Source organism: Jatropha curcas, chromosome 6, assembly GCF_041381405.1.
Source record: "Jatropha curcas cultivar XTBG-Jc1 chromosome 6, XTBG_Jcur_1.0, whole genome shotgun sequence".
Lineage (NCBI taxonomy): Eukaryota > Viridiplantae > Streptophyta > Magnoliopsida > Malpighiales > Euphorbiaceae > Jatropha > Jatropha curcas.
The window spans coordinates 6,583,373-6,608,407 of record NC_143156.1 but is presented as its reverse complement, the minus strand read 5'-3'; the positions used below and the strand labels follow the sequence as shown (position 1 = coordinate 6,608,407).

Here is a 25,035-nt window from a genome sequence, read left to right as displayed (position 1 = left end):
ATTTTGATTTGTATGAATATTTATAATACTTAATAATATTATTATTATTTTGGTAATTAAATGGATAATTTTTTAATTATAAAAATTGAAATTCAAATAATTAAGATATAATCAATATGTGTTAATAATAATTATATAGGATCCACATGTTTAAGTCTAACTAGTAATAAATATAAAATAAAATAAACAAGCAAATGTGAATAGATAAATATTTTTCGTAAAATAAACAATAGTATAGAAGTCGAAAGAGAGAAGAAAAAAGCAATAAAATTACAGAAAAAAAAAAGCAGAGAAATTATTTATTTTGAGAGAGAATTAGAGAAAATTATTTACTCCACGGCATATTTTTGGCGCCCGGGCTGATGGGGTACTTGACTCCACTGAGCTTCATCTCCCGCCCAGATGTTTCTCTAAATCCGAAAATTGCATCTTTATCTTTCTTCTGCGGTCTTTTTTGTGTGAAAGTTTCCGTGGGTTTCTTGGAGGATGCTGGCGGCAATGGTGGTGGTGGTGATGATCGTGATGGTGGCGGCGACGGCGACGGCGACGGTGGTTTATGTGGACAGGTAGAAGAGCAAGGAATACTACAGCAGTCAATGGTTGTAAGCCCATTACATTGACAATTAGAAGGAAAGCAAGGTGGGATAAAATGGGAAGAAGAAGAGGCGGCAAAATAGTAAAGTGGCTGTGGTATTTGTTGGCATTGCCAACAAGTGCAGTTTGGTATGCACATATCATTCCCTTCCATTGTTGTTTCGTTTCTTTCTTTCTCTGCTTTTCATGAACAATAGCTGGAAGTTTATATAATGGACCAGAGGCAGGGTTAACAGATGGGATCAATTCATTGAAAACGTTCCGTCGTTTGGTCAACTAAAAAATTTAAAGAAAAAAGATTGGAGGGAATCTTTGGTTGGTTTAATTGGCAACTTATGTTTGTCAGGATTGTTGCTTGATCGGAGAGAATCATTATTGTTAATTGTAAAATAACATGCATCTTCAAGCTGGTTGACTATTGAGCGAGACACTATTGTTTGCTACTTGCTAAATTATTTTAGATAAATATGATATTTAAGTTAAGACAAGTTTGTTAGCATAATTTTTTTATTATACTATGAACAATTATTATATCAAAATAATAAAAATTATATTAATAATATAAAATGGAAAATATAAATTGCAAGAGGGTGACTAATATTAATGACTTTTTAAAATTCAAGAGGAAAAAATAGAAAAATAAAATTACTCATTAAATAACATATGAATTTGAAGGAAGATTTACTTGCGAAAGCGAAAGGTAATGAATTAATTAACGAAGATAATTTAAAATAAGATAAAATTTAATAATAACATAATAGATAATTAAATATTAATTATAAAAAAAATGTAAATTATATTTTGAAATATATAAAAATAGAAAGATGAACTATCTTTTTGAGACGGACGGAGAAATTAACAAAATGAAATTATTTGGCGACATGTCATATGCTAACCTAAAAACGTTTTATAACCTTAAATACAAATAGGTAAGGAAAGCATTATCATGATGCAAACCAGTTAGTATTTTCATTTTTATATTTTTTTTCTGTTTACAAAAGAAAAGCAAAGCCCCCCTTAACATAAACTCTAAAATAAACTACAATTGGGAAATCATGAAAAAAACCAATCATTAAGGCTTCAAGAATACACTTTCAGCCAAAGAAGTTAGCCAATACGCATAAAAATTTATAAAAACTTTTAGCTCATCATAAGAGGAATCTATAGAAACAACAGTTTAATCAAAAAAAGATTTTTTTTTAATTTTTTGAGGGAGGGGGACTGCCCCAAACTCCATCATTTTTTAAAATTTTGCTTTATAATTTAGTATAAAAGATTAATTTTCTTCACTTTGGTCTCCTTAATTTTTGAAAAATTTACTCTGGCCTCCTCAAATTCATTTATTGCCTCGAAATTTCCCTTTGACATAATTTGAACCAAGCATTGCTCTTAAAGGAATTGAAAAGAAAAGGAAACTTACACTCGCCGCATTCATCTATGTGCAGAGGAAACCACTACAATTAGATTAGGGGCCTGATTATCTCAAGCTTGTTCTCCCAAAGAAACTTGAGTCTTACAGTACTTGGGCTAGCTCTGTGCACTGCATTCCAATTTCCAACAGGTAAGACTGCTAAGGAGGTAAGCCCAACTTCATTCAACTTTGAGTATTAAAGCCCCATAACTATATATGTTATATTCTACAGGAACAAGTATGAATTGCAATCGGAACCTCAGCTTTGGTCACAAATTTTATACAAATGAATTTACATACTTTAGTTAACTGTTGTTGTCTATTTTATGTTTTTTTATTTATTAATATATTAAATAATTAAAATTTTTTTTTCAAAAGTTTTTTCAATAAAAAGTGTTTATATAGCGCGATTCCAATTTTCTTTGCATTGACGTGATTAGAGTGAATATATAAAAAAAAAAAATGGTTTATACAGTGGACTCCAACTAATTTGAAATTAAAGCACGCTATTGTTGTACTTTGACATCAAATTAAAAGGGTAAAGTTGGACTATTAAAGAACAAAAATGATGTGTTTTCAGAAAGAAACCACTAATAATAAAGTTTTCAAAACTATAAAATTGTTTTGTGGCATATTTGGTAGCAAGAGTTTTGAGGTAATGCTGTTAGACCAATTAAAATTTGACAGGTAATATTAAAATAAATTGCAAAATTTTAAAGTGAATCCCACCTGTTTTCTAGAAACTACTTTGATGAAGGGGTGATAAGTTAGGCTATTGTTTCTATTATGTTCAATGAATAATATGATGGTGTTACTATTATGCATTTAAAGCACATAAATTATTGCTGTGCAAATAGCCAAAACAGAACACACCACCTAATAGAATTAATATTATAGAGGTAAATTATTCCTACTGAAATTGAAATCTAGAATTTGTACATCTTTCTTAATAAATACTTGCATGATTTTGTATGGTTTATGTTCGATATAAGGGTGTGTTCAATAAAATTAATTGTTCTGGCAGCTGTTAACTGTTTTAATAGCGTTTAGTTATTAGTTATTTAAGTAGCTTTTCAAAAAACGCTAAAAGTTAAACGTTACATGTGTTAACTTTTTAATAAAACGTTATCTTAACTTCAAAAAGTGAGTTTAAAAGCTATGTTATTAAATACTATAAAAAATAGCGTTTAACATTTTGACCTAAAAGCTACTTAAAAAAGTAGTTGCCGAATACCGCCTAAAATTATATAAGAGTCATTAATGATTTATGATGCTCCTTTAAATTGATATTCAAATTAATTGGTAGACCAAAACAAAATCCTTTTTAGATGGAGAGAAAGAAACAAAATCCGGTTAGTGATGGAAAATAGTCATTTTACCATTTCCATTTTATTTTTATGAACTCACTCTATGCCCATATATAAAAGTCACTTTCATTCCTGCAACTTACTTAGAACCTAAATCATATAATTAAATTGATTTCATCCACCACCATACAAATTATCAGTTTGGGTTATATTTGCTTTTTTTTTTTTTTTTTTTTAAAAAAATAGAATTATGTTGGTCAGAATTACTAGTTTGAAGAAACAGCTAAGTAAGTCTTTTGCCATGAAAGACTTGGGACAGGCAAAGCAAATTCTTGGTATGAAGATTAAAAAGGTTCAAAGATTTAGAATGGAAAACGCTAAAGCAATTAGTTGTCTTCTTACTAATCACTTTAAATTGAGTTCTACACAGTACCCTTCTATCGATGGAGAGAAGGAAGAAATGAAAAAGATTCCATATGCTTCAGCAGTTAGAAGCTTGATGTATCCCATGGTTTATACACGGCCAGATATTGCTCGATCAGTTGGAGTAGGGAGTCGGTTTCTTTCAAATCCTGGAAAGGAACATTGGACTGCAATGAAATAGATTTTCAGGATATCCAATCACATTTGCAGGGGGAGCCGTGTTGTGGCAGTCAAGATTACTGAAACATGCAAGGAGTTGCTGTGTATGAAGAAATTCTTGAATGAACTCGAAATTCATCAAGAACGATATCAGATATTTTGTGACAGTCAAAGCGCAATTCACTTTGGAAAGAATTCCTCTTTCCATTTAAGATCAAAACAAATTGGTGTTAGATATCACTGGATCAGTGATATGTTGGAGAGGAAGTTGTTACCAGCTTGAGAAGATCCATACAGAAGAAAATGGATCATACATGTTGACGAAGATTCTTTCAAAGGAGAAGTTCGAATACTGTTTATTAGCTGCAGGGTTGATAATGGCTAATGTCTCCACTTAAGTGTGCAGAGGGAGAATTGTTGTGTGGTGCCCACTTAAGTGGGACCCACACGCTTTGAAAAGAAAAAAAAAAGGGAAAGAGGAAACGTTACACACCTTTTCTTTGAAAAAAATCGGTAGACGAGTTATTAACGCGTCCTCTTCTCCTATAAATAGGAGAAGTTTGTAGCTCACAAAACACATAGCAGAGAAAGAAGTAAAAAATGCAGAAGTTTGTAGCTCACAAAACACATAGTAGAGAAAGAAGTAAAAAATGTAGAGAGAATTATCTAGTTTTAGGAAGAGTTTTTTAAAACTAGGGGAGAGAAAAATAGTGAGAAAATTATTTTGGGTATTTTTGGAAAACACTTTGAGTGCCACTATTTTTGTATTACTCTCTTTGTGTACCTAAAATTTTTTTAATAGTGGAAGAATCATTCGGAGTTTGTCCCGTGGACGTAGCATTAAATAGTTAAGGGTGAATTGTATGTCACAATTTTACTTTTCCACTGCCGTAATTATTCTAGTAATTTTATTGCCAGGCCCTAACACCATGCAGGATAAAATCTCCATATCCATTTCGCTGGGGACGTCCAACTTTTGATGGTGGTGATGTTTTTGCGATGACGGCTGCTTGTTTTGTTGCTGTTGTTGAGGCAATATTTTTTTTTTCTTTGTTGGAATATGTTTTTTATTGATGCTGAATATAATGATTCACCTAATTCAAATTTTGCGGAAAGCAAGGACGCAGCCAAATCTGAAATATGCTCATGGATTTCCATCTTCTTAACATTTAGATATAACAGAATTAGCTAGATGCACTAGAGAAGATTAAACCATTTTTTCTTGATGATTTTTTGTGGATACAACCTCAATGCCTTTATGAAAATAAAGTTGGTTTACCTGCATGAATGCCTTGAATTAGAGGGTCCTCTATTCACGTTCTTCCTTTATGACTGATTGCATCCTCCCGATTGATACTTTAATATTTGCTAGTGAATATCTACTCCCTTCTCATTATTGATATCCTAAGGTCTCATTACATTTTGGTTGCAGTCTACCAGAAAAATTATTGCAGCATCAAGATATGGGAGTGCCACTCCTATACCACCTTCTGTACTCAGCCGTGGTATTGGTTGGCCGGTAACAAATGATCCTATGATCTCTCTCTCTCTCTATATATATATACACACACTATCACCTTCTACATCCCATAATTTCTGGTTCTGATCTCTCTATCACTTCTTTTAACTTTTATGAATATCCAGGGAATGGGAACTTTGCTTGCTGGACTTTGTGGTACAGGAAGTGGTTTGACTGCTTCAGTGTAATGACTTTGAATTTTTTATGTCAGTTATTTGCCTTTTGTTTTATGAATTTTTTTTTTCAAACGAGTACATATGATACTCTGATCTTCATTTGACCATGCTTCATCCATTAATTATCAACTTGCACAATCTTGAATGAGCTTCATATGTTTTCTTTATTGAGTTTTCCTAACTTGCAAATTTTTGTAGACATTTCTGTTGACTAAAATTGAACTTTACAACCATCCTGCTGAAAGATGATTAAGAATAAAAAATGTATATTGCTTTCTCAGATCTTAATTGAATCACAAATAATTCTGAAGCTCATTGAAGGTTCTGCTGTTGTCAATTCACGTAGGCAGATATAAAGCTTCTGCATGATTGCATGTTTCATTGAATTTTTGGATATCCTATTCCTAGTTTTCTCTTCTGCTGATGCTTTGATCTAATAATTATCTGTTATTTACTTCTAGTGAAAGTGCGGGTCTTTTGGGATTGACACGAGTTGGAAGTCGGAGAGTCATTGAAATATCAGCAGGATCTATGTTCTTCTTTTCTGTATTAGGTGCGGTATACCATAATGATCTATTCTACATCCCAATTTGTCCTGTCTTATTTGATTGTTAAAGTTTTACTTGTTTTCAATTTTTTCCTTTCTCTTCTTTCTTCTTAAGTAATTTTGCAACCAAGACTATAGCACAATACCTTTAATTTTATCCTATCAATGGTAGCTATAATTGTTTTATGATCATTTCTAACAGGAAAATTCGGGGCTATTCTTGCTTCCATACCCTTACCAATTGTGGCAGCTTTGTACTGTGTTCTCTTTGCCTACGTGGGTATGCATTCGTTCCCTGTATCTTAGTCAATGATATGGCTGATATATATTTTAGAAAATGAAGAGGAGAACTGATTTTTGCTGAACATTTTGACACTTCATTCTATGATAGAAATGAGTTCTGGTGTAATTTTGAGGAGTTTTAGCTGAGAACTTTAAAATTTTGTTTTGCCTCTTCCTCATAAGATGTTGGTGAATTTGCAGATTCTTAAAGGGGTATAAAACTGAATAAATTCTGAACTTTAGGCAAAATTTCATTTTATTCACTTAATCTATCAATTTTATTCTAGACTTCATAATCGGTAACAATTGTACCTGAAGGTAGGAATTGTGTCTGAGTGGAAGCTAAATTGGCATACTAACATAGCTATGTGAGTTCAGTTTGAATAGAACTGAACTTTCTGGAGCCCACTCAAAGTTGCTCTCAAAAAGGTTGTTTTGCGTGTTAAGGGCGAAAAGGAGGCCATAGGGTTTAGAGAGTTTTAGAATTTCAATTTAGTGCAAACTTTGTTTCGACACATGCCTTATGAGATGATTCCTATCCTTGGATACAATTTGTATCACTAAAAGATTTTGGAATAATATTTAATAAAGCTAATTGTTCAAAGTTCAAGATTTATAAGATCAATATTCCATTCTTAAATAACTAAATGAATTCATATAGAAAAAAAGTAAAATCATGTTTTCTTGTCTACATACAAGTGAAGAATGCACTGAGAAACCTGAAGCATAGAGTTTTAATCTTTTGGATTCAGTCACCTTGTAGATCAGCATGATTATAACTCTTTGCAAATCAATTGTCATTTTCTTTTGATACATATGTTAAAAAATCTCTCTTTTTGTACCATTTCCTGATGACCTGAAATTGGAACATGCAAGACTACTGAAATCAATGTTCTTTACAAAAGTCAATGTTTTTTTTATGCCCTATGGTATGTTGTTAAATAGAATTTGAGTTATTCTCGTTCCTGGTAACGCCAAAAACCTGCTTCTCTACTGTTTAATTGTTGTTGGTAGATACTATATAAATTGATTTTGATTGTGATATACTTGTGTGGGGTGAGCAGCTTCAGCTGGTATTGGATTTCTCCAATTCTGCAACCTAAATAGCTTCAGGACAAAGTTTGTTCTTGGCTTTGCCCTCTTCATGGGCCTCTCTGTGCCACAATACTTCAATGAATATCTCTTAATTTCTGGACATAGCCCTTTCCACACTCATGCTATCTTGGTATGTATTGTTTTGTGATATAATACCTAGGGTTGTTATTCTGTGAAATTTTATTTGAATTTTCTTATTTTCATGTTTGGCAAGGGTAAATATATTTATTTCACTCTTGTATATCTAATTTAATTTTATGAAATTCAACTTAATTAAATAAAAATTCTGTCATTTATAAATGAATTCTACACTTCAAATTTATTTATATCAAATAAAGGTTACATACGATTAAAATGATTCGTGTTTATCCTCTCAAAAAGTTCTAATTTTCTCTTTGCTTACAGTTCAACAACATAATGCAAGTGATTTTCTCATCTTCGGCAACAGTGGCGATTATAGTTGCATTCTTATTAGACTGCACTCACAGTTTTAGTCACAGCTCAACCTGGCGAGACAGTGGTAGACACTGGTGGGTGAAGTTCTGGAAATACGATCAAGACACGAGGACCGAAGATTTCTATTCACTGCCTTGGAACCTTAACAGGTTCTTCCCTTCTTTTTAACTCTGAGCAACTCTCTTGTCACATAAGACAGTAGTAATGTTGTCAATTTAATTATTACATTTCATTTGGGCAAAATGTCTATCAAACTGATGCGAAATACGGTAAAGGGAACTTGTATAGGGTTTCTTAAGCCACAGATACTGACTACTGGCTATGCTTGTGATTAAATGTTATAGATTCAAATATATGTACACAAGGATCTGAAAAATATTAGTAGTAAGGGACTTTCTGCTCACTGCAACAAGAAATATTATTATGGTTGCATGAACTCGGACAGGACACGACACGTATTGGTCCCCTGAGTTACTCCCTCCTATCATCATTAATTATTCAACCATAATTGTAACAAGATAATTCTCCACACAATAAAAAAAAAAAAAGTTATACGTTGGGATTGTTTTTTTGGACATATATTATAAGAAAGGGGTTACTAGATGTGTTAGCTGCTGCCCCGTCGGCTTGGGCCACTAGTCAGATGTTAACGTTTCGATTTTAGACACTCTTATAGGGTGCACTAACTCTCGAGCACTGATGGGAGATGTTGCCCCCTTCAAAAAAAAATGGTTCATGCAATATCCCTGTTAACTTAATTAATTTGTTTTCCTTATATAAAAATATAGGCATGGCCGGTTCAGTGAACCGCCGGTTCGATATGTTTAAAATTTTGAATTGAAACCTAACCTTGAACCTCCGGTTCTGGCATGGTTCCGGCGAACTGACGGTTCGAATTACGGTTCAAATTCGGTTCTAGTATTACGCAAATTTTTAAAAAAATAATAAAATTTTTATTCCGAATTCATAAATAAATAATAATTTTAAATGTTTAAATTTTATTAACTAAATAAATTATTATAAAATTTTAAAAGAAAAACTTCTATTAACTAACTTCGAACTATTATTACATTAAATTTACAAATTTTGCTAATTCATTAATATAGAAAACTATAAATGGAATATAAAATTAATGGAATGAGTTAGAAATTATTATTTTCAAATACTAAGAAAATTATTAAAAAAATCAAATGAAGTAAATTTATGAATGGAAAAATTGAGATTAGAGAAAGAATTTGGAATTGGATGTAAGAAAATAAAAAATAAACAATAGATAATTCCAATATTAATGAAAATAAAGCAATAGGAAAAATAATGAACTATGGAAATTTGAGAGAATTTTGATTGAAAATAAGAGAAGAGTTAGGATATAATTGGTTGTGAAATAAAAAAATCATCAACTCATCATATTTATACATGTTTCTCATTTATTAGTTTCCCAAATTGTCCCTTATAACAGAAAAATAACAGCTATATTTTTGGATAATTTAGAAAATTACAGTAAATAAATAAATAAATGATTAAGAAATCAATAACATTTATTTATCAAAAAATAAATAAAAAACACCTATCATATCAAAAACTATCCGTTACACTCTTTTTTTGTACACTTGAAAGTATTTTTTTTTATAAATCAACTATTCATGTACCATTTTTTGTACAAATTAAGTCAAATCACGTGTATTTTTTTTTCATTACTTTTTATAACTTATGTACCATTGTACTTCTCTTCACCTTAAATCAAATCAACTACAATCAAATCAAGTGATATAAATTTTTTTATAAAAATTTTAAGCTACAATTTTTTTTGTGCATCGGGTTCGAACCGGACTGGAACTGCCATTAACCGCCAGTTCCGGGCAGGTTCCAGTTTATATTTTAACATTCATATGAACCTTAATCGGCCTTTGAACCGTCGGTTCCGGTTCAAAATTATGAACTGTTGATAGTGTTAATTTTTATAGTGTTTTTATTGTAATTTTCACTAAGATTTCTAGCATTTTTAATTTATCTAAATTAGTTTTTATGTAATATTGTTATGTTTTTACTTAAAAGCTTCCTTGAAACACAACTCACTTAATTTTAAGGAAAAGTGTAGGATTTTGCAAGAAAAGGACAAAAATAAGGCAAAACATAATCAGCACGCTCCAGCCCGTGCTAAGGCGCACGACCGTGCCAAATGCAAGGCAAAACAAAGCAAAGAATCAGAGGCGCGCACGCCCCAACCCATGCTAAGCCGCACGCCCGTGCCACAACTGCCCTGGACTTCCAGAGAAGCGCACGTCCAAGCCCGTGCTCAGGCGCACGTCCGTGCCCGCACTAGAAATAAAGACTTGGCCCGTGCAGTTGAAGCACGCCCGTGCTACATATGTTCCAGACTTCCAGAGGAGGGCACGCCCCTGGCCGTGCCAGTGCGCACGCCCGTGCTCTGGAACATCCCCAGACCGTGCTGAACAACACGGTCCCTATTGAGAGCCTCAGACTTCCAGAGCCTGGCACGCCCAAGACCGTGCCAGGTAGCACGCCCGTGCCAATCAAGAATCCTGAATTTGAGTCAAAAGTTGCCAACTAATCCCTACCATTTTCACAGGATACTTTGGATACTCTCTTCACATGTCAGTCAAACTTCAACCATATGCACTTGGAAAGCCATAATTGAGAGTAATTTATGGCTTGATTTAGAACTTTTCCACCTCACAAAGTTGGACTTTACTCATTAAAGCATGTGGATTGTTCCCCCAAGAAGTCTATATAAAGAGGGGAAGAAGCCATTCCAAAAGCATCACACACATTACACTACACTTCACTCCTTCTTTCTCTTATAGCTTTGTATACAGTTTTATTCTTTTAGAAGTTAAGTATTCAAGAGTTGTGCAAGATTTCAAGGAAGCCATCCAAGCAATTTATCACTAGTTCTATTTCTAAACTCTTAATCTTGTTTATTTCTTTCATTATTCTTATTGATTATGGAATATTTATCAAGTATTATTGAGTGTTACTTAAGTACTATGTGTAACTAAATTCTTATACTAGGGGTTTGATGTAGCTTAATCTTTTTTTCAATTTATGCAATTAGATTTATTTTTCCTTATTCAAGTTATGATTTATTAATGAACTTAATGCTTCTAGGCCGAATTTTCCCCTAGATTGATTTATTTCAATTATCACTATCGGAAGAAGGATTTTTGATAAGAAAAGGTTAATAAAACACATGAGAATAATAACTTGATGCGGAAGCTATATGGTTTGACTCATGGGGGGTTTTTATGATTTATCAACCTTAAATTATAAATTCATAAACAACTACATAACTTAATGATTTAATTCATAGTTAATTGCACTATTGGAAGATAGGTAATTAAATGGAATTAAAATAGCTAGCAATACATCGGAAGAGCTTGTTAGTGAATTAAGAGTTGTTTCCCATACTTGAATAATTAAAATGATTAATGAACTAATGAAATAAATTGGATAGAATTAAGTGAAATCAAAACCTCTAGTAGCTTTACTTCCTTGATTTCTTTTAATCAATTTTTGTTTACTTTGACTCTTGTTTATTTTACATCTATAAAACAATTCTCTCAAGTATCGTTTAAATAAGAACAAGATAACATAATTTTGGTACTTGGATTACAATCCTTGTGGAAATGATATCTTACTCATCATATATTACTTGTAGTGATTCGTACACTTGCGAAATAAGCTGTCAACTGTCAGTTTGAATCCAATTTCGATTCGTCTACAATACGGTTCGATTTTGGTTCGGTTCCGATTAGAACCGAACCGGTGGCCATGCCTATAAAAATAAATGGAAATTAGTTTGCATGCAGTACATAAATTCATCTCCGAACTTTATAATTTTAACTCTATGGAATTCTAAATTTTATAAATGATCTATTATGCACTTCAAGTTGTAAATTTTGATAATATTATAGAGCTTTCAACACTAACAATAATAGTTGTTAGAATTTTTATTTTTATATTTCAACTGTGGCGATATTCAATTAAATTTCTTACCACAATTTCACAAGGTTTGCTTGAAACAATAAAAAGATTTTTCATGCATAATTTAAAATGATTTATATTGCTGTGATTTATTTTATACAAAAATGGTTCTTTTATCATCTCAGTTAACTAATTTTTTTTTCTTATACAAAAAAGAAAATTTATTTTTAAAATTTTATTTTTTTAGTTTGTATTTTACATGTGTTTTCATGTTCTGGGAGCAATATTGAAATTCTCTAGGGTTGAGATTACTATAATCAACAAAATCTCAATTATTATTTCGATTTATTTTGAAGATATCATTCAAATTTTTAATTTTAAATTATGTGAAAAAATGCTCAAAATGTTAGCTACCAAATAAAATCTGCTGTTCCTGAAAAAGACGAAACAATGTAATGGGCCAATCTAAGATATCTGGCGGGCCAGTCTAATGACCTCAATTTCTCTTCCAAATAAAATCAAGTAAATTAGAATCATGAAAACAGTTCACTGAGACTAGAAGGCCGTTTATAGGTTTGTTTAATCTCAAGTCGGATTTTTTTCTTCAGCTCCTCCTCCTCATCTTCTGCCTTCTTCTCCTTCGCCTTCACGAGTGTTAGTACATTTAAATCTGCCTTCTTGGGTGATCCCACTGTCGGCACCTCCTTGGTTGATGGTGGTGGTTTAGATGTGCAATGAAAAAGGAAAGCTATGATAGTGCCAAATGTTGCTGGAGATGACAAAATAACCTCCAGTATGATTTTGAACTGAAATCAAAGACAAATGAGAACCAATCATTAGTGTTTGGAAAAAATCAATTCTAACTATCGTTTTAATAAATATATCACAATGTAACTATATAGAAAATTAAGGAGCTAAATTGACAAAAAAAAAAAAATTAAGTCTAATATTTTTTATCATTTTAAATAAATTTAAGCGTCAAATTGATCTTTATTTCTATATATAAAGAGTAAAAATAGGGAAAAGTTTATTAATTATGCCTTAATATTCAAAAAACGATTAATATTTATAGACAAGAAAAATTACTATAAAACAACTTATATTTATAGGCAATAGAGGAAGTAGATTTTAGTAAAAAAATTTGTCCAATTCACTAATAAATAAAATATTTTTCTCTCTATTTCTTTTTATGGGGAAAAAAAATTGAATCTTCATTCTCACTCTTATTGGAAACCATAGTGAATTATGCTAATAAATTCAAAAATCGTGTAATAAGTGAAATTTATCATGATTTTTTTAATGGTCCAATAAAAATAAAAAGAGAATGCAATATTATAACAAATAGAAATTTACCCAATTAGTGCTGGTTTGAGGAAGGCCATTTGTCGAAAATAAATCATAGTCACCGAAATACTGAGTCGCAGAGAGACCCATAAAGAGGGAAAAACCCAAAAGAGCCTTTGGCCTTAAGCTTTTCAATTCGCATAAGATGAAATCATCAACACCTCCTGCCACTGTTAGCTCCATAATATGTACAGTACAAATCAAAAGTCAATTGATAGGTAATATACAAAAACAATACTTTGCTATTACAATAATAATAATCATCGAAAACATATTGGCAAAAGTGAAAAAAAAGGATACATACCCACATAGGGGAAGAAAGCAATGTATAGAGCCCCCACAATTGGCAACGGTATAGAAGCAATAATAACCGCAAGTTTTCCTGTTAGATATGTAATATTTACTAATAGTTATTACATTTTCCTTTGACCAAAAAAAAAAATGCAGATATTAGATCAAAAACCTTAATATCATAATAAAAATTGTATTAAACTGAATTTTATATATATATATATATATATATATATATATATATATATATATATATATATATATATATATATATATATATATATATTTATATTATTTTATTATATAAAAATAATTTTTAAAATATTATAAGAACGCACAGTGCACCTATCAGGGAAATGAGAATCATAAAGATAGCTGAGAGTATGACAATCCTCCGAGTTCCTATCTGCGTCGATCCTACGAGTCCTGCATGTTGACTGTAGCCACAACCAACCATGCATAATTAATAATTATCTCACAACATTAGTATAAGAAATTGATAAAATTAATTTATTTGCTGATAAAAAAACAGTAGTATAAGAAAAATTGTAAGGATTTTGATGGAACATTGTTGAATTCGAGTAGAGTCGAACTCGATTTGAACCTTAAAAATTGAGTGCAACTTGTTGACAATATATAATAACATTATTTTTAAAATGGATATTATTATAATAACATTCCATTGCTAATCACTAAAAATATTCTTAACTTAAAAATTACACTCACGAACTTAGTCTTATGGTAAATGCATTTAAAATTAATATGAACTCAAATTCAAATCTATTGTAGTTTCAAAGTATAGAAATTACACTGAAGCAGTGGAGCCAAGTCCCAAGCCAAACACTGCGTCCAGCAAAGTTCCAATTCCCTGCATATGCACGTTCTTTAGAAGTTAAAACAAGTGAAAAAACAAATTATGGAATGTGAAAAAACATAAAGCTCTGTTTGGGGTAAATAATATAAAATACATTTGAATTAAGCTTCATAACTTATATTTGAAATAAATTTAGAGTTGGAATCCAATATGTTGTAATTGTATAGAATATCCAAAGAGAAAAATAGAGAGAGAGAAAGAAGAGAAAGATGATGAGAGAGATAGAGAGAGGAAAAGGAAGATATGGGAAAAAAAAATACAAAAGAAGAGGAAAGAGAGAGAGAGAAAAAAAAAAGAAGTTATAAAAGTAATTCATCAATGACTTAAGTGGTAAGACACACCTAAATTTTGTTATGTTTAACTCCAAAAAATTAAATTTAATATTTTCCAATATATAAGCCTTTATTTTTGCAACTAAAAATGTGAAACATTGAAAATTGAGAGATTTTAATTGAATTTAATAAAATTTAATGGAATTTGTTTATAATTTAACTGTAAGTAAATAATGAAAATTAATAGGGTCTTTAAATGTTAATTACCTGCACGCCAATTGCTCTACTAATATAAGGTGCTGTTATACGATATGCGCCGCTAAATCTTGACGAGGTAGCAAACGTGCTAGAGGACTGAAATCATAAACAAATTTTAAAACCCTGCATATGATCTTCGCCCAATATTTTCTTAAATTGACCAATCAAAATATATTTGCTTAACTTTGTTGTAACTTGTTTAAACACAGACATGGTTTGAATGATAGAATATATATATATATAAGTTTATATGATTTCTTCGTTAATTGAGAAAAAATAGATTAAAATCCTTGAATTGATAGATTTTATGATGGATTCAATTCCATCATTTAGAGAAGACAGAAATCCTATCTAAGAGGTGAAGTTTTTTCAATTCTATTATTTTTTTTATTAATAATATAATTTAACTCATTTAATTATATTTCAAAAGCTCTTTCAAATCCATGAAATCATTGTGGATTTAGATATATTTTTGCCTGGGTCAATAAATAATTTTTGAAAAAAAAAAAAGAAGGGTAAAAAACATAAAATTTTATGAATTAATGTCTTAGTCCCAAACTAGTTGAGGTCGATTATATAAATCCTTTATTTCAAATATTTGCTCTGACTAGGTTAATATCAGTGCAAAGCAAAGTATAAGTCGAAAGAAAAAAAAAACTTTTAGTAATTAAAAAACTTTGAAAGAGGAGTTTTGAAATCATTTGACATATTAATAAATAAACAAGCTTAAGATAGACAACAATAACTAACTTAGGTCTGTTACATAAATCTTTTGCTTCTATTCTTTTTTGTTCATAGCTATATCTTCATTAATATTCAAAAAACGTGAAATTCTTAGCGACAACTTCCCTCCAAGTAGTTTTAGGCCAGCCTCTTCCCTTTTTATCACTCTCTAGTATTATCGAGGTCTACATAATACATGACCACACCATCTCAGATACTCTCTCATTTTTTCTCCAAATTCTGCTACTTGCATCTTTTGTCTAATGTGACTATTTTATAATCTTATCGAACCTTGTGTGATCGCATATCCATCTCAATATTCGCATCTCTACAATATTCATCTTGTGAACACATTGCATATTAGGTGCCTAGCATTCACTCACCATATAACATTGCCGGTCTCACTACTATTCTATAGAACTTACTTTTTACCTTGTTAGATATTTTCCTAGTCACATAGTATACTTATAGCTGATGTATGCATTTTATGTATATATATTTATACCTTTAAACTTTTAGTTTAATCCAATTCTAGGGGATTTTTAATGATTTAAAGATAGTTTTTGCATGCATTGTATATATTTCGCATTTGGTTTGTCTTATAGTGCAGGTCCATTCTTTTGAGGGAGAAACACCTTAAAGCAAGAGACATTTCAATCATTTTGGACCAATCCATAAAAGGAAGGTCTGGCGTCAATATCCACGACCGATACACTGGTCGTGCTTTATCCACGGCAATATCAGATGCATTCTGGTAAAATCCAAGGTCGGTCAACCTGCCGTATATTCTCTATCAATAAGTCAGAAGACTTAATGCAAAATACACGCCCAACCATACATCCATAGAAATTTAGATACGGGAGGGGCACCGATCATATGTTTCACCCCTTTCTACTCGTCAGCCCATATGATGGGCCGTGTATTTACCAAGCATAGAGCCTGCATATAAAGCACAGGGGGGGGGGGCACTAACCATACATTTCCTCCATGTGGCAACTTAAAGCGAGAGAATCGGTCAATGATCTTTTTGAAATGCCTTTGCAACCTTTGCCAGCGCTATAAGAGGAAGGAGAGGAGATACAAAGATCATCAAGAAGGCTATGGAACATCTCAGATTAAAAGAAACACGTAATTGGATTCGGCTATAGGATGTACTCCATAGTTAGAATAGAAACAAGATTTCGATCTTAGTTTTCTATTGTGGACAAGGATGGTTCTAGAGCCACCATTTCTTCTTAATCTTATGATTTGTAATTTGAGAATGATTTATGAGTAGTCCTCTTAGCTAGTGTTGGGTGAAAACCCATTTGGGCAGCAACTATATAATCATCTCTCCTTATTTTAATCTTAATGGATGTTTTTCATGATTCGTGTGTGTGTGAGCTTAAAGCTTATGAATATGATAGAGTTTCGTATATTTGTATGAAAAGAAATGAGAGGATGAAGAACTAGAAGGTGAAGTCCCTTATTGGACTGACCCACACATGAACCTAAGAGATAGATGTAGGAATAAGCTATTCTTTTAAGGAATTAGGGAAGGTTATAGAGATTAATGGGCTGGAACCATCATTGTACCATGAAAGTTAGATGTTCTTATGATTCCGAAACGTTTGTGTTACTTGGAAGAAAGCATAAATATAAATAGATTTCTCCCCCTTCAAGATGCATCCCTTAATAGATTGAAAATGGAAGTTTGAGATTATAATGTTGTTCAATGGTGCTGATCCCAACACTAATGCCTTTCCCTATCTGAGAAAACTAAAGCTAGCTAGCTTGCTTTTATTCTAATTAGTAGTTCTTGCTTGTTTTACATTTAATTAGCTTAGATTCTAAATATTCTTCATCTAATTTCTAGATAATACATCTTGGATCCAAAACTAATATTTGGTTCCCCCTATCCTTGAGGACGATATCTTGTATGTACTACTTGCACGATCCATACTCTTGTGGAATCACTAACAATAGGACTCCTCCATTTCGTCAATTCCACTTGAATTATATGAGAAACATCTTCATTTATGAGACCCCCTTTGGATCACAGAGCCTAGATATTTGACTTTATTGCACTTAGGCACTAGCATATCATCTAATCTAAACTCACTTTCCTGCTTTTTCCTTAAACCAAACTCTTGTATATTATAAGATAGCTCATCCATTACTAGGGTAAATAAGCATGGGCATAAAATAAATCCTTAATGTTGCCCAACTGTTATGGAAAACTTCTCTACATCCCCTCTAGTTGTTCTTATATTATGACTGTATTTCATATATATCTGTAATGAAGTTTATAAACTTGGTATAAACTCTTTTCTTCTCTAATATCCACCAAAGTATTTCCCTCGACACTTTGTCATAAGCTTTTTCTATGTCAATGAACACCATGTGTAGATCTTTGTTCTTTTTTCAATATTTCTACCACTCTTCTTAGAAGCAAAATTACCTTTTGTTGTAAATCTACCAGACATAAATCCAAACTGGTTCTTTGATATCTTAGTAATGTTCCTTAATCTATATTCTTATTACTCTTTCCCCAAGTTTCATTATGTGATTCATAAGTTTAATACCACGATAATTTGTATAACTTTGGATGTCTCCGTTGTTTTTATATATCGCATCGGTATCAAAGTATTCTTTCTTCACTGATTTTGACATTTTTCTACCTCTAAGAATAATATTGAATAACATTGTTAACCAAGCTATTCCACTTCCTCAGGACTCTTCCAAACCTCTAAAGGAGTACTATCTAAACCACATGCTTTTCCAGCCGTTATTTGCTTCAAAGCCTCATTATTCTATGAGTGTAATTAAGATTTCTGTCCGTCAAAGAGACTTAAAAATCTGTAAAGTCCATATTCAACTCTCATCAATATAGACATCTCCATTTTATATTAAAAAAAAAAAAAAAAAAAGAATGCTAGTAAAAAATCAAAATAAACCTCAATAATAGCAACAAAACAAGCAGCCATCATTGAAACGACATCACCAGCTTCAAAAGTGGGATATCCCCATTGAAATGGACTTGGAATCTTTATCCTGCAAGTAGTAAAATCAAAATCCAAAAGTTTAACAAAATCTTCAACTCATCTCAAATAAAAAAGAATAAATCATGTTATTTTTCTGGATTAGACTTGTTTAGACTCAATCTATAGCTTCCATATATAGATCAAATAAAAAAAATTTTCCAATTTTATTTTTTTCCATGTGAAAATAAAAAATAGCATCATTTGAACAACAAATTATTTTTTATTAATTTAATTCATAAATAGGTCTATAAATCGGATATAAACAATTCAATCATAATAGCACATTTAATTGTTACTTTATTAGAAAGAAGATGCGCCAATTAATAGTATACAAGTTGACTATAGGAATATTGTATAGAGATGGATGGGGCAAAATGGTGTTAAAAACTTTATTTAGTCAAGATTCGAGCTTTGATTCTGCTAAGGGAAATTCAAATTTGAAAAAAAAAAAATAATAAGAAGAGGGCAATTGCTTCCTTCCTCTAACACATAGCATTGCCCTTGTAAGCAAGTCTAATCCTATTAAAATATATTGTTAATCCTAATATTCATTTAATTTTAGAATGCAATTACAATAAAATTTTAGATTTAAGTGTCTTTCGTACCAAGTATTGTTAAGCAAAAATAAAAGCAAGTTTGAAGTAGTAGAATTAGAATATAGACACTTACCAAGGTGCAGCACGAATAAGGCCACCACGATTGGCACGACAATTCAATTGAGTTTGTTGACTCGTATTATCATATGCACCTGCTGCAGTCAAAATTTCTGCTAGGATCCATACTATTATAATACTGTACGTCGCAGCATAACGTTCCGCTATCTTTGTCCATGATTTCCAAATCCTTGGAAGCAACTGCAACAATAAAGTTTCAACCGAAATTCCTCCATAACCTTTGCTTTTCTTTTATTAATTAATTGATAGATGTAGAAATTATTTTTATTTTTAATTAATTTGGTTTTAATAGACTTCTAATTTACAATGTTGTAATTATCTACAAATTAATTTTTTTAACATTTTTACTTTATGGTTGAAACCAACTAAATTTGAAGAATATATTATATTAGATTTTGATAAAAATTCAAATAAATTATAAAATTTAATTTCCAATTTAGCTTTCTAGCTACTTGTTTCAACGTTGCAATATAAAAATGAAATGATGACGCATTTCGCTCACCTGCCTTGAGAAAACCACAAACGCTAATGCTGGGAATCCAATTTCGACGCATTTCATCAACTACAGCAAAGGATAGAAAGAAACTGATTGTAGCCTTTATGCAAAGGTTTAAGTGTATGACTACACCTCAACCTTATCAATACCTATATGTAATTCGCAGGATACAAATATTTCTATAATAATAATTATGGAATTGAAAAATCAAAATTTATATATTGCCCCACCAACTTTTTCATTTCTATTTTAGCCCTCTAATTTTTAACTTTCAGCTCCGCTCCCATCCAATTTGAAATGTGTTGAAATGAGGGTCCCAATTAATTGTTCATGTCACATATTGTTTTGTAAACAGGTTAGTAATGTAGATAAGCATGATAATATACTGGTTTTTTTTTTCAATTTCAATTTCAGCATCTAAATTTTGAGAATTCTTTTTCGGTCTTGATCATAAAATTGATGAGTGGAACATGTCATTGATTAATCATGCACAAGAAAATATGTACCAAAAACCAATTGAATCGGCCATCCTTGTGTAATCTGGTTGGTCTTATCATTAGTGTGAAGACTGAGAAGACTCAAGAAGAAGTCATCTCAACCACAAGAGTTTTTACTAATTTAGTGAGTCAATAAAAAATATTTCTCATTGTATAGTTTATTATATTATTTCGGCCCATTAGATTTCCTAACGTATAAAAAAAAAAAAAAAAAAAAGACATGAATCATTTATATTTGTCTTACCTGTGGAAGTCCACGGTTATACAGCCCAAGTCCAGTTAGAGTCACAAAAGGAACATTAACGAGATAGACCAGTTCATCGCTAATGCGGCTACGTACCACCAAAACAAAAGTTCAATTTAAAGCTCCTAAGTTAATAAATTTTAAATAATTTAATCTATAAATTTTTAGCCAGCCTTATTAACTAAATATATTACCTTTCAAAATACTTCAGCGTCCCCGAAAATCCAATTATCATCTGAATGAAGGATACAATAATACTTGCTCCTTGTATACGTGTCATTGTTCGTTTAAACCTCTAGTATAGAAAGGAAAAAAAAAAAACCCAAAAAAAAAATTCAAAATTAGTGCAAACACAAGATTATTATTATTATTATTCAAAAAAAAAAAAAAAAAAAAAAAAAAAGAAAACTAACCTGGCGAGGATTAACTGTGCAACGACATATATTGTTAGTTGATAAAGCAATATTGATAGCAGGAATGGTAAAAGCTTCGGAAATTTGCATCACGACAGGAAGCCTACTGCCGAACCAAATTTGCAAGAGTGTATTTATGCCTGTCATGAAGAGTGAACTCTGTATTGTCTCAGCTTTCTCCAACTGATTTTTATTTTTTAAAAAAAGAAAAGAAAAAAGGAACAATAAGTCAAGGATAAATCAACCAAAAGAGAAGATCCAAGAAGCAACAAAAATATTTTTTAAGGTAAATTATAAATTTAATGTCTCAATTTTTGAAAAATTTATATTTTAGTGTCTCAACGGGTATTGCCTGCTTATATGGAATACTATAAATACAAATAGGATAAGTTGAACCTACTTTATCTATTAAAATGTGATGATTCAGCTTTGACTAAACGAGTCAAAGGATCGGCTTTTTTTCTCCTCTTAGGAAGAATACGCTCAAGCCACATAGGAAAGATAAAAGAAAAGCAAAATGCAAAACTTCTATGATCCAAAACAATACAAATGAATCTAACTCATGACCTGCAGTATAGGAAAAAAAAACAATAAATTCCATCACATCCAGTAAACATGGCATGTAGTAAACAATAAGGCCCACCTTAACGTCATGGGCATACCGTAAACTAGTAAGAAAATTTACTAAAATCGTGATTGTACTATAACATCAAACAACCATATATTTTTGGAAGTTAACTACTGTAAACTAGCAAAAGTTTGGAAGCGTGTACTGCACTATTATATACTGAGTATAAAGCTCAGCAAGGAGATTAGTCTCAGAGATCATAGCACAGTGAGGAGGGAAATGATTGCGCTGGAAACAAAAGGAGCAAATCCAAATCTTAGCAGTTAAATAGACACGGCCAAAAGAATTGAGGACGACGGAGCATGTCTTGCAACAAAGAGGACAGTAAGGAAGCATAGGAATGTCAGGATGGTGGCGGATAAGAGAGATCGAGGCGGCGACTGAGATAATGCACTTACTGACTTCGACTTTGGTGCACGGCCAGACATTTCATGTCATACGAACTCCATCGATTCCTTCGGGATCTATGTTGGCCATCTCCAACATAGCTGCTTAATTGATTTTTTTTTTTTTTTTTTTTTTTAAGTATCACAATTCCATGGATAAAGGGGAATACTATAAATGGGATGGAGGAGCGCACGAAAGAGAGGAAAGGAAAAGATTAGAAAATAGTTGTTATTGCCTTACTTTATCATTCCTACGCGGTTTCATTAGTCAAAGCTGCATCATCAAAGTTTAATAGATATAGTGGACCTCACGAATTCTATTTATATTTTCCTTATTCCATGTAAGCATACAATACTTGATTGAAAAATTATAATGGATTCAAGTACTTAATTTTCGTTAAGATGCTATAATAGAAATTTTTAAAAGTTGAGACACTAAACTTATAATTGATGCTATTTTTTATGAATATATATATATATATATATATATATATTGGAAAAATAAATTAATATTTGATAATTTTTCTCCAATTCAGCTTTGGATTCATTAGTATAATAGTTCAAGAGAATTCTCATTAATTTTAGTAATATATAATTATGCTAAACTGACCATTGAATTAGAGAAATTCAAAATTTGAAGTGATAATCTTACATCGCCACCGCCCATAATAGGGGCAAGCAAGATGGGAATGATCATCGTGGTCCAAGTAATAACTTGGCTGCCCTGAAATCCCATGAGATAAAGAGTTGGCTTACCTACATTGAAATGGAGAGAACAAGCTTTGTCAGTTTACATTTCAATTTAAGCAATACTTTTCTCTAATTTTTATATATGATACTACCTGATCTTAAACTAATTATTCATTTATGATAATCAACAAAATAAATTTTAGTTTTTTTCTTTTAAGTCAACCTATCCAAATTAATTAAAAAACTAATTGTTATTTATACTTTTTGTTAAAATTATTTTCAAACGGAAAAACTTAATTCCATCTTATTCAAAAAAAATATAAACGGTTTTTTAGTTTGTTAAAAGATGAACAAACTCTATAAATTATGAAAGTAAAATCTTATATTTGTAAAATTCTATTTTGATTTATATGAATATTTATAATAATTAATAATATTGTTATTATTTTGGTAACTAAATGGATAATTTTTTAATTATAAAAATTGAAATTCAAATAATTAAGATATAATCAATATGTGTTAATAATAATTATATAGGATCCACATGTCTAGGTCTAACTAGTAATAAATATAAAATAAAATAAACAAGCAAATGTGAATAGATAAATATTTTTCATAAAATAAACAATAGTATAATAGAAGTCGAAAGAGAGAAGAAAAAAGCAATAAAATTACAGCAAAAAAATAAAATAAAATAAAAAAGCAGAGAAATTATTTATTTTGAGAGAGAATTAGAGAAAATTTTTTACTCCACGGCATTTTTTTGGCGTCCGGGCTGATGGGGTACTTGACTGCACTGAGCTTCATCTCCCGCTTAGACATTTCTCTCAATCCGAAAAATTCATCTTTATCTTCCTTCTGCGGTCTTTTTTGTGTGAAAGTTTCCGTAGGTTTCTCGGGGGATGATGATGGTTGTGATGGCGGTTTATGTGTACGGGTAGGAGAGCTACGAATACTACCGCAGTCAGTGGTTGTAAGCCTATCACGTTGACAATTAGAAGGAAAGCACGGTGGGATAAAATGGGAAGAAGAAGAGTCGGCGAAATAGTAAAGTGGCTGTGGTGTTTGCTGGCATTGCCAACAATGGCAGTTTGGTATGCACATATCATTCCCTTCCATTGTTGTTTCGTTTCTTTCTTTCTCTGCTTTTCATGTACAATAGCTGGAAGTTTATATAATGGACCATAGGCAGGGTTAATAGATGGGATCAATTCATTGAAAACGTTCCGTCGTTTGGTCAACTAAAAAATTTAAAGAAAAAAAATTGGAGGGAATCTTTGGTTGGTTTAATTGACAGCTTATTTTTGTCAGGATCGTTGCTTGATCGGAGAGAATCATTATTGTTAATTGTAAAATAACATGCATCTTCAAGCTGCTTGACTATCTAGGGAGACAGTACTATTGTTTGCTACTTGCTAGAATATTTTAGATAAATATGATATATAAGTTAAGACAAGTTTGTTAGCATAATTTTTTTATTATACTATGAACAATTATTATATCAAAATAATAAAAATCATATTAATAATATAAAATGGAAAATATAAATTGCAAGAGGGTGACTAATATTAATGACTTTTTAAAATTCAAGAGGAAAAAATAGAAAAATAAAATTACTTATTAAATAACATGTGAATTTGAAGGAAGATTGACTTGCGAAAGCGAAAGGTAATGAATTAATTAACGAAGATAATTTAAAATAAGATAAAATTTAATAATAACATAATAGATAATTTAAATATTAATTATAATAAAAAAAATTGAATTATATTTTGAAATATATAAAAATAGAAAGATGAACTATCTTTTTGGAACGGACGGAGAAATTAACAAAATGAAATTATTTGACGACATGTCATATGCTAACCTAAAAACGTTTTATAACCTTAAACACAGATAGGTAAGGAAAGCATTATCATGATGCAAACCAGTTAGTATTTTCATTTTTATATTTTTTCTGGTTACAAAAGAAGAAGCAAAGCCCCCTCGACATAAACTCTAAAATAAACTACAATTCGGAAATCATGAAAAAAACCAATCATTAAGGCTTCAAGAATACACTTTCAGCCAAAGAAGTTAGCCAATAGGCATAAAAATTTATAAAAACTTTTAGCTCATCATAAGAGGAATCTACAGAAACAAGAGTTTAATCAAAAAAAGATTTTTTTTTAATTTTTTGAGGGAGGGGGACTGCCCCAAACTCCATCATTTTTTTAAATTTTGCTTTATAATTTAGTATAAAAGATTAATTTTCTTCACTTTGGTCTCCTTAATTTTTGAAAAATTTACTTTTGCCTCCCCAAATTCA

General features: G+C 31.0%; 2 protein-coding genes across 2 annotated transcripts; one reads left to right on the top strand and one right to left on the bottom strand.

Moving 5' to 3' along the window:
• Positions 1 to 5,258: 5,258 nt before the first annotated feature.
• Positions 5,259 to 8,356, top strand: LOC119370302 (nucleobase-ascorbate transporter 4). The gene is made up of 6 exons (XM_037638134.2): positions 5,259 to 5,413; positions 5,539 to 5,597; positions 6,051 to 6,142; positions 6,339 to 6,416; positions 7,483 to 7,643; positions 7,919 to 8,356. The coding sequence occupies exons 2-6, from the start codon at positions 5,542 to 5,544 to the stop codon at positions 8,135 to 8,137; spliced, it is 606 nt and encodes a 201-aa protein (XP_037494062.2). The 5' UTR covers positions 5,259 to 5,413; positions 5,539 to 5,541; the 3' UTR covers positions 8,138 to 8,356.
• A 3,975-nt stretch (positions 8,357 to 12,331) lies between these two features.
• Positions 12,332 to 22,357, bottom strand: LOC105650863 (nucleobase-ascorbate transporter 4). The gene is made up of 13 exons (XM_089723058.1): positions 22,050 to 22,357; positions 21,024 to 21,206; positions 20,805 to 20,905; positions 20,611 to 20,698; positions 19,876 to 19,935; positions 19,369 to 19,553; positions 18,613 to 18,709; positions 14,963 to 15,049; positions 14,359 to 14,417; positions 13,895 to 13,986; positions 13,563 to 13,640; positions 13,268 to 13,428; positions 12,332 to 12,720 (listed from the first exon to the last, which is right to left on the bottom strand). Exons 1-13 carry the CDS (start codon positions 22,077 to 22,079, stop codon positions 12,448 to 12,450), a joined length of 1,494 nt encoding a protein of 497 aa, XP_089579184.1. The 5' UTR covers positions 22,080 to 22,357; the 3' UTR covers positions 12,332 to 12,447.
• Between the last annotated feature and the right edge of the window lie 2,678 nt (positions 22,358 to 25,035).

Coding starts and splice junctions, on each gene's coding strand:
- LOC105650863 (XM_089723058.1), bottom strand. CDS start 22,079: ATGTCTGGCCGTGCACCAAAGTCGAAGTCA. Junction 15,050..18,612: donor GTTTTGTTGCTATTATTGAG/GTTTATTTTGAT, acceptor TTATGATTTCAG/TCCTCTAGCACGTTTGCTAC. Junction 13,987..14,358: donor CTTGGCTCCACTGCTTCAGT/GTAATTTCTATA, acceptor TTGTGGCTACAG/TCAACATGCAGGACTCGTAG.
- LOC119370302 (XM_037638134.2), top strand. CDS start 5,542: ATGGGAACTTTGCTTGCTGGACTTTGTGGTACAGGAAGTGGTTTGACT. Junction 5,598..6,050: donor AGTGGTTTGACTGCTTCAGT/GTAATGACTTTG, acceptor ATTTACTTCTAG/TGAAAGTGCGGGTCTTTTGG. Junction 7,644..7,918: donor TCCACACTCATGCTATCTTG/GTATGTATTGTT, acceptor CTTTGCTTACAG/TTCAACAACATAATGCAAGT.